Raw genomic sequence first — 17,091 nt, forward strand, 5'->3', positions numbered from 1 at the left:
AACTCTTCTAGGTTGTGGAAGTGAATATGGGATTGTCTGTGAATCTCCAAACATCTTCTGAGCAAGATGTGATAAGAACCCTTATTAAAAAATCACTAGCTTCTGTCAGTTAGTATTATAGTACCTATTCACAGGCAGTAGATTTTTAAGAACAATTAAAGGAGCAATGCCCATGAAAATACCTATAGAAAAGGCACAGAATTGAAACACAGCATCTATAATAAAGTGAGTGACCTATGATAAAGTGAAGGGAGTCTGTGAGGGAAGGGATATCTATTAAGCAGATTTCCCTCTTTTAAATATCATCAAGAATTCTTAGAGAGGTCTTAAGTGCTTCACGTCAAATGTGGAAAAACAGTACTCCAGAGAGTACTGTTTTAGATCTGTCTGGAGACAGATCTAAAACTTATAGTGTGTTATAAGTTGAGAGGAAGAGAAGTAACGTTTAGAATTGAAACAAACACAAAGCTTTTTAGAGGCTATGTGAGTAATATGTTTGTGCCAGGATAAACTGGATGTAACAGTAAACCAAGAAGAGAAAGTTGATCTTGAAAAGGATACTGGAACATTATCAAAAATGAGAGCGGATGGGGATGTGGTAGGATTTTTTGGGAAGGTAATAAGGCAGGCTTGAGTTTTTTTTTTTTTTGGCATTGAAATTTACAAATTCATCTTCACCCCATTTCAGGATGTTGAAGAGATTAGTATTCAAGTCCTGCGGGTTTTATTAAATAATGATGAGGAATGAAGAGTACTGTCATTGGCAAAGCTGTGAATAGGATTTAAAGTCAGAGAAAGGAGGATCATTGATATAAAGGAGGAAGAGTGTGGGTGAGATCAAAGAACCCTGAGACACTACAGCATTAATGGGGAAATCTCATAAGAGGAAGCTATCCACCAAGACATACAATAAACAGCCAGTGAGGAAGCTGGCAATCCAATCACAGAGTGTGGAAGGGAGACCATAAGATGGCAGTTTGTTCAGGAGGCCTTGGTGCCAGACACAATCAAATGCCTTAGAAATATCAAGATTCAAATCTTTCCATAGCCTGAGTCCAAAGGTAAGTCAGATTAACTAGGAGGTCAGCTGTAGAACGAGAATGTGGAATCCATACTGATGATTGCTAATTAACTAATGAGTCTTCAGGTGTTGATGAAGCTGGTTGTTGATAACCTTCTCCATCACTTTTGAAAGTACTGAGGTGAGAGCAATGAGACAATAGTCAGATAACTGACTTTTGTCTTCCCTTTTTTTTGGGTTCAGGCTGGATGTGGGCTTGCTTCTATGCTGTTGGGTAGATACCAGTAGAATATGAAAGTTTATACAGATGATACAGGATGAGTATCAATTCTGGAGCACAACCAGAGAGATACCATTTGAACCAGGAGCCTTATTAGTATCAAGATTAATGAGGGTTTTTCTAATGTTCTTTTGGCAAAAGTTCAGAGGAGACAGTTTATGGAAGTATGAAAGGTGATTTTGAAAATCACCTTTCATACTTTCATCCAGGCAGGAGTTGGAGAAAAAAACTAACACCAAGCAGTATTGCTTGGGTAAGATTACCAGATGGTGCCACTAGGATGCAAGAGAAGTAGCAACATGGAAAGGCAGAAGTTACAACCAACAGCCTTAGCAAGGGACAAAAAGGCTTGACTACCAGTTGAGCAAGAGGCAAGTTTATTGCATTTCTTACAAAGTCTGCTTTAGAATCATTGATAACTTGTTTACACATTTCTAGCTGTTATATAATCTGAATGAGAAGCTGGAGTTTTTAATTGAAGCCAATGAACATAAGCTGCAGTTTTATCATTGACGACAGAGGCACACTCTGCCATCCATGATAAAAATGCAGGGGGTTTACAATGGAGTGGGAGAATGAAGGCTCTGATTCCAGTGAGGGTTGTATCGGTTACAAGTTCAGTGCACATGTTTGGATCATGAGAGCAAAAGCAGTAATCTGATCATGGAAAGCAGCATAAAAATTCCAGAGATCATCCCGGTTGGCATGATTATAGTGCAATACGACATGAGGCTAAGATTGGCTGAGTAGAGGACAAACTGCAGAAGGAGATTTTAGTAAGATTGTGGTCACAGTTGCCAAGGGGAGAGAGCAGATATCCACAGTATACTTGGGGGGGGGGGGGGGGGGGGGATTGGTTAAGAAAAGGTCAAGAACGTTGGTAGAATGATGAGGATTGTCTAGTATTATGATTGTTAGATCGACTATTTGTGTTAGGTCATGACTGATGGCAAATGATTCGGCTTCTCTACCAGCTTGATCTATGAAGTTGGAATAGGGGAGCCAGTTTGCGTTATGGATATTATTGTGTTAAGTCCCCAAGGACAATTACCCAAATCTCACAATTTGGGTAATTAGTTTGTAAGAAATCAATTTTTAGTGACAGATAGTCAAAAAAGGGCAGCAAGACTGTCAGAGTCAGGAGAGCAATAAAGGCAGCAAATGAAGGCTGTAAAATGAGGTAAGGAAATCTTGAGACAGAGCAGATTGAAATGTGAAGATTCTAAGTTGGACAGCCTTTGACAGGGGATATCAGATTTCACAAAAGTATATTGAAACTGACCACAGCATCCTTTGGTCCAAGACGCGCCTCTTACATAGATCCCGTTACAGGTTCGAACGTTTGTTCAAGGAAAGCGTGGAGGCCTTGCTCCATCATCCCAACCTGAATCGTAATGACTGCATATCTATATCAAAAATCTGGGAAAGCCTAATCAAGATTACTCATTAATTTTTTTTTTTTTTTTTTTTTTTTTTAATAGCAAATTCAATCATGTTTCTACTTCAAAATATTTCGTTTCATACTTAGTGATATAACATCACGCGGCATGTTCTAATTTCAACGATCTATTGTTAGTATTCTAGCTTGTATATTTTTTTAAACTGTTCTTGTAATACCACCGACGATGGTCTGCTATTTCCAGACCGAAATATTTGGTTAAATAAATATCTTTCTTGTGATTACGTGATTATATCATTCAGTCTTATGTCGCAAGTATCCTTAAAACAACAAAAGTATATGTTCTGCCCTTTTTTGCAAAATGCATCATGTAGAATGTAGCTGGGATAACTGAGATAGACTGTGGTTATAGAGGGTGCCAAGTGAAGTTCTGTTAGAAAAAGAGATCAGGTTCTGATGTCTGTAAGTGGTGATGTATGTCACAACGTTTGTATAATGCATCTAACGTTGGTGAAATGAACATGGGAATGTTTCTTACTGAAAAAAGTAGTTTTCATATTATTCTGGGTGAGTTGGGGCATATTTTTATTATTTGTTCCATTTTTTTTTTTTTATGAGAATTTTTTTGTATCTGTAGTTAATTATGTGTAGAGTGGTTGATTCAGAAAACAAAGGGGAATGAACATAGAGGGACTTGTACATAACTCACACACAGGGGGTGTCCAGACTCCAGTCCATGAATACTGGATGAATGTGGTTGAATATTTCCCAAAAAAACAAAGGGAGAGAAAGACCAGAGAAACTGGAACAAGCATGTGCCTAATATCAGTGGGTTCAGGAATGCTATATGGAATTAATGGCACCTTTGGTACAACTATTTAACATGAGTCTTGTCAATAACAGGGTGATTCCCAAAGGAATGAAAGTTGGAAAAAATTGTTTCATAAGACTAAGGCCACAAATTGTAGACCAATCTGTGTGTCTGGGATTATTTATTGTTAAGGTATCAGAGAATTTGGTGAGGACTAGGATTCAGAAGTGGGTTGATCAGTATTCTTTATGATGGTCAGCATGGATTTGTTATGGGGAGATCATGTTTCAGCAATCTGCTTACGCATTACAACCCAAATTCACGCGATAAAGGATATGTATATATGGTGGTATACTTGGATTTTTCAAAGGCCTTGGATAGACTGCCACATGACAAGCTAGTAGCTAAACTGAAACTGATGGGACAGATAACAGATTAGTAAGTTAAAGAGCTGATTGGTTGTCGAACAGGTATAAGCAGGTTGTATGTGGAGAAGTGGTATCCCAAAAGAGAAAAGTCACTAGTAGAGTGCCACAGGATCTGTTTTGGGACCATTATTTAACTTGTATGTTAATGACATTGGAAACAACTTAACTGGAGATGTGCAGCTGTTTGCTGATAATGTTGTGGACTTGCAGGAGGATCTGAACACTTTGACCTATACTTCCTTCTATCATGTGCTGCATAAGGAGGTTGTCCCACAATAGCTCAATAAATTCAATAAATTCAGCTAGCTTTATTCTAGTCATGAGATTTTACTGCTACCTAATCAACATTTAGATAATTAAACTGGATAAAAATTAGATAATAAACCTATGATGATTACCAGGGCCGGGCTAGGCTGGACGTCACCCTCCTGCAAAGCTGAAATGGGCACTCCCAAACAAATGGTAATTTATTTATTTATTTTTTGTCATAATCATGTGGAAAGACTTTACAAGAATTTTTTGTAAATTTGTAACTGTAACTTTGTAAATTTGTAACTTTTCCTAACTGTAAATTTGCAGCAATTATATTGACTTACCTAATTATTACTTAATTCGTTTACAAAAATTTAAAGAAAGAATGAAACGGAAACTTCATTCTAACACTTTGACATGGCGCCCACCTTGTAGTAGCGCCCGCCTGCAATGTAGGCCTTGCAGGCCAGCTTCCACCGGCCCTGATGATTACTCAGCACCATTTGGCAATGCACTTCATCACTAGAATTGACACACTCTCTTTAACATTAGGTCTCACTTCATTTATAGCTTCAAGCTCACTGCTACAAGGAAAATTGTTACTAATATTGCCATCATGGCTTTCTAACCTAACTGGATTCCAATCATTCCAGTATCATTAGCAGTATATCCTTTCTCTCCTATCCTGTCTGTCCATCTTAAAAATGCCATATTCATATGCTCAATACCAGTTAGCAATTTGCTGCCAAGAGCCAACTCTCACTAATGCCTACAACCTGAGGCCAGAAACTCTACCCCCTCTGTTTTCAATACTCCTGGCACTTTTGTACAGGCATATTACTTTCCTATGTCTGTCTTTGTATAATATAAAATAATTAATGAAAAAAGAAAAAAAAACAGAGAAAAATTATACTTCATGTTGCACTCCTTAAGCAGATGACATTAAGAATTAAATGTCTTCTGTATGCTATAATAGCCCTTAAGGGTAGTGAGTGCATCTACTCTGAATGAATTTAAAGGAAGGTATGATAGCTAGTTTGGGTGATTTATAGCCTCCCTCAATGAGTCCTTGACTCCCTGGATGTCTCAGATAATAATAATCATAATAAATAAATAAATAAAATATATATCTTTATAAATTATGTATTAAAGAAATATTGTTGCAATAAACACCCTAATTTTCAGAGCAAATATCAAGGTGGCCTGTGCTAAAATATAGAATGCCTACTTAATAGATCATAATAATCAATAATTGAAAGTAAGATGCCATCCTGCATTTTTGGAGGAAGCTGTTTCAGATTTATGATCAACCATCCACTCCTTTCTATGTATTTCAAATGTTAAGAAACAAAAGTAAAAACTATAAACCTTTTGGGCACTGCACTATCAGATATAGTAATATATGCATCGATAATTTATAATTATCATTATGCAATATTTTGTAAGCAAGATATTGTCTTGAATCCTTTGTGACTAGATGATGACACCAGTTTTTTTTTTTTTTTAATTCTCTTATAGAATATTTTCTGCATATGCACCTTGCCTCCTAAAAACTATAAACCTATTATCATTATTAAACCTCCATGTTATCAAAAGTCTCATCATGGGAGATCCAAGTATGCATTAAGCAAACCAACTGTGCAACTAACAAGCCATGGGTTCGATACCCGTTACAGCATAGTTGAAAAAAAAAAAAGTATTTTAGGCGATGGATGCATTTCACCATCTGCGGTGACTTTCACTGCAAACTTACTGAAAAACTGACGTATTAACTTGAAAAGTGCTGTTTGGTCTCCTTTGGAGGATTATCGATAATTAACCTTTCCACGGTGCTAACGTGATAAATAAACATTTATATTCGTGCGAGGGATTATCATATAATAATGAAAAAATTCGGTCAATGCATGAATTTCACATACGATATAAATAAATATATGTAATTTCACCACACATGGTATGCGAAATATATGCTGTTACATATTAAAATTATATAATAATCATTTCCCAAGAAAATAATAAACACATCTACCTGACTGGATGAGAACGATTTCGCAGGTACAAAATTACGATATGGTAGTGTTGTGAAACTGTACGTTTTAAAAGTATGGTAACAATAAATAACAAAATCTCCTTTATTTACACTACAGTTCGACATGCTCTTAAAGGAACGATAAAGCACATGTAATGCCATTTTTGACTATGCGGTTAATTCAGTATCTATTCCCTGCCGCTACACTAACTGACGAAACGGAAATAAAAACAACACCGCCCTTCCAATCAGCTATTTCGGTGATTATTATAAACACCTCAACCACATAACGTTTCGAAATGACAAATAAATGATATGCACTTTAGTAATGGTATTTTCTGAGTCACATCGGTCTTTCGAAAAAAAAGTTTGGAATGAAAATAATGGTCAGTATATCTAACTTTGAGTTCTTTCACTTTTGTGAACACGCTGTGTTATGTAATTCTCTGATGCAATGAAGGTAATTTAAATCCCGAGTTTAGTTCTTACATGGGAAAGCCAAGCCACAAGAACAACAACTAACTCCTCGGCCACTAAACATCCCAAATGGCTGAATATCTGGTTCTTAAGGAATCCCCATAATAAATAGTTAGGGGTTTCAATCAGGGAAAGAAAGGCAGTTTCATGTTGGCGTATAATAATACAACGGCCGTGAGGCTCTTACGGGCAGGGATGGAAACATCTTATGAAACTAATATAATGACGTTAGTTGGAATCTTGTTTTTTTTTTTAAACGGCGCGTGTGTTCTCCTGGCTGGTTTGCCTTATTGCGAGATGAAAATGACGAATTTCCGCAGCAAAAAATCCATCTCCGTCCACCATCGTATGAGCCCAGCTAATTTTCAATTGAAAATTCTGCATAGAGGCTCTTCTCGTCCTAGAAGGGATTCGAACCTAGGTCTTTCCGATTAAAGGGCATCGTGGAAACCGAGAGCTGCAGAGACTCGAGCTTCACAATGAAGGGTTATAATATGCTTCTCTAGTCACAGACTGACTAGTCCTAGAGAGAGAGAGAGAGAGAGAGAGAGAATACAGAATGATAACTGAATATGAGGATGGATGAATTTTTGATTATCTTCAAATTAAGCGTTTAAATGAGGAAGTGCAGAGAGAGAGAGAGAGAGAGAGAGAGAGAGAGGGAGGGAGAGAGAGAGAGAGAGAGAGAGAGAGAGAGAGAGAGAGAGAGAGAGAGAGAGAGAGAGAGAGAGAGAGAGAGAGAATACAGAATGATAACTGAATATGAGGATGGATGAATTTTTGATTATCTTCAAATTAAGCGTTTAAATGAGGAAGTGCAGAGAGAGAGAGAGAGAGAGATTCGTGAAAAATGGAGTGACACCCTGCTCACCTCCACACTGTAGGGGCTGTCTTGCGCTATTTGCATATAAAGTCCTTAAGAATAATCCTCTCATTGAAGATAAGACATACGAGTGTGGTCTGAAAGGTTCTCGGCCTCGACCAAAGATGGCAACATTATCAGCACGATTTTTTTTCTAAGTTGGTACATCTGTCATAAGCATCCATGTGAAATTGCAAGTCATTATATAAAGTGGTTTATTTTATACAGCTGTCTGAAGCAAAAGTATTGTCTGTATCCCTTGTAATGAATAAAATTGAGTATCGGGCAGTTATAAAATTCTTTGTAAAAGATTTAACACCAAAAGAAATTCATTCCAAGTTCATAAAAGTTCATAGGCACCAGTGGCGGCCGGTGAAAATTTAAGTGGGGGTGCTACATATACAAAATAAGAAAAAAGAATTCATTTTTTTAATCTGTAACCAATTTATGGCGTGAAGGCCATCCCACTATGCCTAGCAGGCGAAAGCAGAAGAGGAGATTTGCATCATCTGTCTTAATTTACTGCCCATTAGACATTTGTGGCAAAGGATTTAACACAGCACACCATACCGGCTCGGACGTCACCCGGTTCAACAAGGTCCGCGTTGCCATTTGGTACCAGCTCCAGGGGTGACAATGAGAAGTTAGCGACTGGCGCTACTACTATCACTGACAAAAATAATGGAAACATTTAATGACCGGAACTTGGAAAATTAGGACTCTACTAAAATCAGGTCAACTCAAATTACAACAGCACGAACTAAAAAAATATGAATGGACTGTTATGGGACTTTGTGAAATTCGATGACCCAAAACAGGAGAGCTAACAACAGATGAAGGACATTTGCTTTTTTACTCTGGATGTGACTGCAGCAGAAAAGAAGGTCTCGGATTTTTGATACACAAATCATTACGAAATTCTGTCATGGAATTCAACCCTATAAATAGCAGAATTGCTCTAGTCCGCATGAAAGGAAAACCACTCAATATCACCATCATACAGGTCTATGCCCCAACCACAGATCACGAGGACTCTGAAGTAGAGGAGTTTTATGGTCAACTTAATGCAACAATTACCAGAACGAATAGAAAATTCCTTTTGATTGTACAGGGTGATTGGAATGCCAAAATTGGAACAGACATCAGCAAGGATTATCTCCCATTTGTCGGGCCGTATGGCTATGGGGAGACAAACGAAAGAGATTTTGAATTGATCAATTTTGCCTCACAAAATGAACTTACCATTACGAACACTCTATTTCCCCATAAACCTTCCAAAAGATGGACATGGACTTCCCCTGATGGTAAAATACACAACCAAAGTGATTTTATCCTTGTAAACAAAAAATTATAAACTCCATCAACCTCACAAGAACCAGATCATTTCCTGGAGCCGAACATTGGCAGCGACCACAACATGGTCATCACAACTGTGAATATGAAAATGAGGGAAAGATTACCCACAAAATCAACTCGTAAAAGATATAATATAGAAAAATTAAAAGATCCCAAAATAAATACACTATATAAATACAAATTAAAACAAATTTTTGACAAAAGCTTCAAGAAATATAATAGTATCCAATCTAAAACCAAATACTTCTCACAAAAGATAACTGAGACAGCTGAAGAAATCATTGGATACAAAAAGAAAATAAATAAACCATGGATAACGAAAAATATTTTGGACCTATGCGACGAAAGAAGATATTTGAGATCTCATATTAATAGCGGGGATAATAGAGAACAGTATAAAAATATTACTAAGATTATTAAAAAAGAAATCAAACATGCTAGAAACTTATCGATATTGGATGAATGCAAAAATATAGAAGATGACTTAAATAAAAATAATTCTAAAAGTGCTTTTCAAATTATCAATAAGTTGACCAAACATTTTACTGTAATTAATTGGAGCATAGAAGATGAAGATGGAGCTCCTATCACAGATAACCAGAAAATAGTTGATAGATGGAAATATTACGCAACCAAGCTTTTTCAAAAGGACCCTCAACTGACTGATGTTATTTTGGTCGGAATTTTGCCAGGAGGTTCAGAGGAAGGAAAATACCCGATATTAAAAGAAGTTATTGCAGCAGTTAGCTCCTCAAAAATAGGAAACTCACCGAGAAGTGGTGGTGTCACAGTGGAACTGATACGCGAAGGAGGTGACATCATCATAGACACCTTGCTAAATTTATTCCAAGTCTCTGTGTTCCATGGACGATGGAACACAGAGACTTGGACTTCTGATTAGCGGACTTCTGTCCTTGTACTTATTCTTAAAAAGGGAAACAGCAATAAATGTAGCAACTAGAGAACAATAAGCCTTATTAGTCATCCAAGCATAATCCTGTTAAAAATACTATTGTCAAGAATCGAAAAGAAAATAGAAAGCAGACTATCAGATGAACAAGCAGATTTCCGGAAGTGCAGAAGTACAATTGACCATATTTTTACAATACACATACTAGGCAAAAAAATACATAGAACATAACAAAGTAATCTGTCACAAATTTTTAGACCTTCAAAAAAAGCTTTTGACTCAATATGGCATGAGGCATTATGGAAAATTTTAGAACATTATGGTATTGAAAACAAAATCATTAGGATTATTAAATCTCTTTATTCCTCAGCTGATATGAGAATTGAAATTAAAAATTACAACAGTGAACCGTTCCGGGCAGAACGGGGGGGGTAGACAGGGATGCATCTTGTCCCCTCTTCTTTTTAATTGTTTTCTGGAATATCTCATAGATGAAGCTCTTTATGAATATGACACTGGAATAGTAGAATAAATTATTCTAATAAATTAATAAGTTATTTATTCTTAGCGGACTAAGAATAAATAACTTACGTTTTGCTGACGATATCGATCTTCTGGCAGAAAGTGAAGAATTACAAGGATAACCAGCCGTGTTTTCGGAACATTAAAAAAATATGGATTATACATAAACCTACAAAAAACAAAACAATGATAACCTCAAAATCAGACATTGAATTCTTAAAGATACAAATTGGCAATAAGTTGAGTCAAGATGGCAACAAATTGGCCATCTTGACTCAACGTGCTTATCTAGGAAGCACGTTGAGTCAAGATGGTCGTTCAAAAAACCGACATTAAATGCCGAATTGCGAAGGCAACCGTGGCCCTACAGAAGTTAAAGCCATTGTGGGGAGATAACAGAATAGCAATCACAACCAGACTAAGACTAATTAATACCTTGGTGAATTCTGTCCTCCTCTATGGTTGTGAGGCCTGGACTTTATTGAAGGAAAATGAGAAGAGACTCCTGTCTTTCGAAATGAAAACTTACAGAAGACTTTTGAGAATTCCCTTTACCGCTCACGAAACCAATGAAAATGACCGAAAACTGATTGATTCAATAGATAGGAGAAAAAGGGAAAATATTCTGACAGTCATCAGAAGAAAACAGATAAAATGGTTCGGACATGTGGAGAGGGTTAATGGCATTCGAAAGCAAGCAATAGAAAGAATCATTCCGGGGTCAAGGGTTAGGGGCTGACCTCGATTAAAATGGACTGATAACATCCAAAAATGGACAAATTCCTACCTTTCTCAACTGACATCCAGAACAAGAGACCGAGAAGAGTGGAGGAAGCTGGCAAAGAGTATCACCTACCAACTATGATGACCCAACGGTTCATTTAGGACTACGGGAGAAGAAAAAACCAATTTATTAATAAGTAAATTTGCATATTACAAAAATTACTTCATTAAAAATATTTCACCCTCACTACGAACACACACCAATAATAAAAGTTTCGTATCTCAAAGAAATAACGTGCAAGCATAAAATTCACCTGTAGCGACACTGGTCAGAGAGCAATGTCGGATTCACGTGTTACGTGCAGTGACAAGTGCAAACGAATATCAGCGAGTCTAGCTTCAATTGGCCGAACATGATAATCTGACTCTGCTTTAGATCGCAGTGTATTTGTTTTGTAATCTAAAGCGTTCATCGAACAATTCCATTTATTAACTATTCAATCAATCTCGAAGCATAAGTTGCAATCTTTAACATGTCATTTATATAATGTTGTAATCATTGTTATTATTTATAAACACAAACAAAATTTTATTTTTAATTTTTCGGGTACTGCAGTGTCACAGTGCTTATGTACAAGCCGCCACTGATAGGCACTCTTCTCCTTCGTTTTCGACAATTAAGAAATGGGCTGCCGAGTTTAAATGTGGCTATAGCAGCCTTGAAGATGATCTACATGAAGATCATCCAAAAAGTGTAACAACACCAGAAATCATTGATCAAGTGCATGATATGCTATTGGATGACTGGTGAATCAAAGTGAATGAAATTGAGTTTTGCACACTGGCGCCTCTGTGCAAAACTTTAGTTGGCGCCCCTATCCCCCCCCCTCCAAAAAAATCGCTTTAAAAAAACTTTTTTTTTTTTAAGTATTTCCTCCTCTTTGGCGCCTTTTCTACGCTGGCGCCTTTGTGCATCGCACACATTGCACATATGGCCGGCGCGCCCCCTGGTGCCGCACTTGCTCACAGCAGGTCAAAAACACACTCGCATGAAAATCTCTGAACAGATTTTATTCTCGTTTTAACGAGAATAAAACTGATTTTGTGCGTCGATTTAATACTATGGATGAGACTTGGATTCACCATTACACCCGAGAATCCAAACAGCAGACAGAAGCCAGTTGTTCAGCGCCGAAGAAGACAAATTCGGTTCCATCAGCAGGAAAGGTCATGGCATCAATATTTTCGGATGAAAAAGGCATTTTGTTTATTAATTATCTTGAAAAGGGTAAAACAATAACCGAGGATTGTCATTCCGATCTTTTAACCAGACTAGACAAAAAAATTCATGAGAAAAGGCATTTTGCAGAAGAAAAAAGTCATCTTTCATCAGGACAATGCACTTGTTCACAAAGGTGTTTTGTAAATGGGAAAATTAAGGCACTATGAATTGGAGAATACGTTGGAACATCCAACCTATTCCCCAGATTGAGCCTGTGTAGCTCAGTGAATGTGGCGTTTGCGCATTTCCGGGTTTCCGGGTTTTCTCCCGGAAACCCGGATTTTTCATCCTGTAAACTCAAGAAAATCGACCGTAGAACCCACATTATTTCAGACATTAAATACGTGTTAGGGTTAGGGACCATGAGATGGCAGAACTTGTTAAGTTCTGCCATCTCGTAACCTCTCTTCACTGCATGCCGCTTAATTAGTGATAGCCTTGGGCCAGCTATCACATATTGGGTACCAGTGGAGATTGAACTGCCCACTCAGCCTCCAAAAGTTAGATAGGGCTAAATGGCCTCGCATACTCCCTATATACGGGAATAAAAAATTTAAAAAAAAGATGTTATCTGATTTCCATATATATATATATTTTTTATAAAAAAAAAAAATCAGCTAACCCCTTTTTATTCCCGTATACGGGAGTAGACGAGGCCATTTAGCCCTATCTAACTTTTGGAGACTGAGTGGGCAGTTCAATCTCCACTGGTACCCAATCAGAGACAGATGGCACAAGGCTATCACTAATTAAGCGGTACACAGTGAAGAGGGACGGCTCAAATGTGCCACCATCTCGTGGTCCCTAACCCTAACACAATATATTTAATGTCTGAAATAATGTGGGTTCTACGGTCGATTTTCTTGAGTTTACAGGACGAAAAACCCGGGTTTCCGGGAGGAAAAACCTGCTTGCCCGTGCCAGAGATCGACTAACTCGGGAACCGGTCGAAATAAGGCTCAGAAAAATTTCTTCTAGTCGCCGACTAGACTCGAAGCCAAGTCTTCCTTCGTGCGGCCAAGCGCGGTGGTGTGCGAACGCCACATCCACTGAGCTACACAGGCTGGTATATATTTTATATATATATATATAATAATGTATATATATATAATATATAATCAATCTGGACTTTATGTTGCAGACACTGATCAGATGTTCTATGCCTTCCAGAATGAATTCTCCTGTTTCTTTTTCTTTCGTTCTTTTCTTTTTTTTTTAAATATATTCCTATTGTAACCAAGCCTTTTTTTCGACCGGTTCCCGAGTCAGTCGATGAAGCGGTTTTGTTCTCCCGGAAAACTCGGGTTTTTCGTCCCATAAACTGAAGAAAATCGACCGTAGAAGCCACATTACTTCAGACATTAAATATATTGTGTTAGGGACTACGAGATGGCGGCACTTGTTGAGCACTCTTCACTGCGTGCCACTTAATTAGTGATGGCCTTGTGCCAGGTATCTCTGATTGGCTACTAGTGGAGATTGAACTGCCCACTCAGTCTCCAAAAAGTTAGATAGGGCTAAACGGCCTAACCTACTCCCTATAGTTTGATTTGATTTGATTTTTGTAGTCATTGCCGCTTCTGGGAAGTGTCAGTTATTTCCTGAACATCTCACAGAAATTAGCCGTGAAACAGTTTATTTTTATAGGGCATATATCAGTTATTTTGTTGTTGCTTTTTGTAATCGAATTCAGTTCGTATTGCTTTTAAAAGGCCCGCTGGTGAAACTTGGAGCATCTGCTCAGTGCTTTTGTCGATGTAATTAAAAACAAACAAACTAATTTCTTCTTCTTTGGGAGCCTATGTAGCTCAGTAGAAGTAGCATTTGCATTCCACAGCACTTGACTGCACAAATGAAGACTTGGGCTAAATTGTTGTCGCCAACTAGAGAAACATTTTCTAAGCCTTTCTTCGACCAGTTCCCAAGTTAGTTGACCAAGTGGGTTATTTTCTCGGAATCTCGGTTTTTTTAGTCCCGTAAACTCAAGAAAATCGACCATCGAAACCACACTATTTTCAGATATTAAAATATATTTTGTAAGGTTTAGGGACTACGCGATGGCAGCACTTGTTAGTAGTCTCTTCACTGCACGGCGATTAACTTAGTGATAACTGGCAGCCAATCAGATATAGCCAGCTAAATCTGATTGGCTGTGAGTGAAAATTGAACTCGCTTACTCCATATACGGGAAGAAAAAGGCGTATCACTTCGTGCATGTAATGCATGATGCATAGTGATTATTTTTCTTTTTTTACGGTCCAATTTGTCCAGATCTTCTTTTGTCCAATCTATTATGCCAGCTGTGCATTGGATCATGCGTATAGCCCAATTGTTCATTGCTCGAATTATGTTCAATTCGTTAAGATTTGTTCTGAGAATGTTCCTAACACTTTTTCTGTATTCGGTTGCTACTTGTTGTTAAACTATCGTGTGTAGAATATTATTGGCTTCTAATTTGAAATTGTTTTATATATTTGTCCTGTTCTAAAAGGAAATTGTTAACGCCATTAATTTATTCTCGTTTAATAGATAAAATTGCTCATTTTTCCCAACTTAATTCTTCCATTTTTTTATGTCCAGACTGAAACAAAATATGCACCGTATTCAATAACGAAACTATTCGCTGTGCCGATGCTTCATATAACTTCAAGTCATATGAATTATATATTTGGTTTAATTCTTTATCCAAGTGGAAGCAAACAAAATTTGCACCTGAAATATTTTCAGGACTGGGGCAATATGACTTCTCCATTACTTCCACCTTAGTATCACCATTTATGGGTCTGTCTCCCACTGACGAGACCTCAATAAAAGTTGAAACTGATCTGGATAGTGACCCTTAACTTAATACATAGCATTATACATGTCGGAAAGGAGTGTGCTTTGCATTATGGGATACTAATGCAAGTGATGAGAAGGCATACCACCTTGACCACGAGTTGCCCCAGTCCTGAAAATAGTTTAAGTACAAATTTCGTTTGCTTACAATTGGATAAAGGATTAAACCAAATATATAATTGCTAGCATAGCCAAGTGGGAACAAACTTCCATCAACTATCACTAATGCAGAGAATTTTAATAATAAGGTGTGACTCCTCTAACCCCTCTTGTACACCAGAGTAGGAGGAATTCTTTTATCCCAAGTGATAATATTTATTCCAGGTTCAAATTCTCTTATCTGAATCAGATATAAAATTTCAGCCTAAAATTTTATAGCAAAAGCATGAACAGTTGTGTGAGTGAAATGCATGCACTTTATTTTAAGTAATAAAAAACAGCTAATACCTTTTATTCCCTTATAGGAAGCAAGAGGCCATTTAAGCCTTATCTAACTTTTGGAGATTGAGTAGGCAATTCAATCTCCACCAGTAGCCATTCAGGGATAGCTGGCCCATCGGATGTCACTAATGTTAAGTGGTATCCGATGACGAGACGACGGACATGTTGCCATCTTGTGTAACCTAACCTTGTGTAAATTGTGTAGTTTCTACGATCCATGTTCTCCTCATTTTCCAGGAGAAAACAACCCGCTTGCCCATGCTAGAGGTCGACTAATTCTGGAACTGGAAAGGCTTAGAAAAAGTTCCTCTAGTCGATATCTAGACAAATTATAGAGCTCGCACAATTTAGATTTACACAAGTCTTCCTTCGGACGGCCTAGCGCAGAGGGAAGACGAAAAACATCTTCAACTACAGATTCAAACGGAGTAAAAATTTTTTTAAAGTATATGGCATGTAACCTCATATGACGAATTAGGGTTTCGCGTCTAGTGATGAGAGGTACTTTTTCCAGTTCTTTCTTCGTAGGGCTCCAAATAAAATAGAGGATAGAGGTAGGAACACGGCATAGAGGAAATATTTGGCATACTCTCGTCATTATGAAGTCTATTAGTCATAGATATTATCTGACAAGGATAACATGTGATGACTAGCTGTTTATCAGTTTGAAAACGTTGGAGCTTTAAAAAGTTCTGTTCCTTTCCTTTAGGGAGAGTGTGAAAATGAATTTGATGATTTTTTTCAACATAAATATTTACACATGTACACGTATTTATTGAAGATTAGAGGAAAATCCATATTTATAAACTAATCAAAGATGCAAACGATTGCTGGGGGGGGGGGTGAGAACGAATTAGAGATAAGTATGGTTTGAATTCCTTCAATATGTACACAGAAGTGCATACTTTAGAAAGTTTTCTATCAGAAAGTCGTGTTTTTCATCCCTAAAAAACAAACAAAAACGCCACATTGTGCAATTAACAACATATTATTCTGCCATCACGCTTTCCTTTCTTCCACTCGAGGCAAAATCAAATTTTAGAGCTACGTGTTTGATTTATGGAAGCTATTTAAATTATGTTTCTTGAAGAAAAACGTGCATAGTTTCGTACTTGTCAAACTTTAAATTTTGTTTGCCTAAGAAAAAATTCAAATTTCAGTTCTCATCATTTCATGACCTCGTCAACGACTCCTTAATATCGTTTATCAATAAACACAAGACATGAGCAACATATTTTTGTACCAATTTTACTAATGCACACCTGCAAACCTGCAGGTGTCCATTAGTAAAATTAGCACCAGGGATGACCCAGTGGACAGATAATAAAAATAGAAGGCTTTTAATCTTTCTGAAACCCTTCTGGATGCAATTAATTCCAGCGCAAAAAGAAATAATACACAAACACTGTATATATTTGGCTCTAAAAACTTTAATGACTTACCTCTCTTAAAACGAAACG

The 17,091-nt window shown here is 37.3% G+C and overlaps 1 protein-coding gene across 1 annotated transcript in view; it reads right to left on the bottom strand.

Moving 5' to 3' along the window:
* ABCB7 (ATP binding cassette subfamily B member 7) overlaps positions 1-6,373 on the bottom strand; it is a 211,508-nt gene extending 205,135 nt beyond the window's left edge. The window contains exon 1 of the mRNA XM_090408836.1: positions 6,221-6,373. Within this exon, the coding sequence (XP_090264962.1) occupies positions 6,221-6,346 (126 nt within the window). The 5' untranslated portion in view covers positions 6,347-6,373. The remainder of the gene's footprint in view (positions 1-6,220) is intronic.
* Positions 6,374-17,091: the final 10,718 nt, after the last annotated feature.

The sequence above is a fragment of the Typopeltis vanoorti genome, chromosome 19 (genome assembly GCF_054136105.1).
Source record: "Typopeltis vanoorti isolate ZY-2024b chromosome 19, IOZ_Tvanoo_1.0, whole genome shotgun sequence".
Lineage (NCBI taxonomy): Eukaryota > Metazoa > Arthropoda > Arachnida > Uropygi > Thelyphonidae > Typopeltis > Typopeltis vanoorti.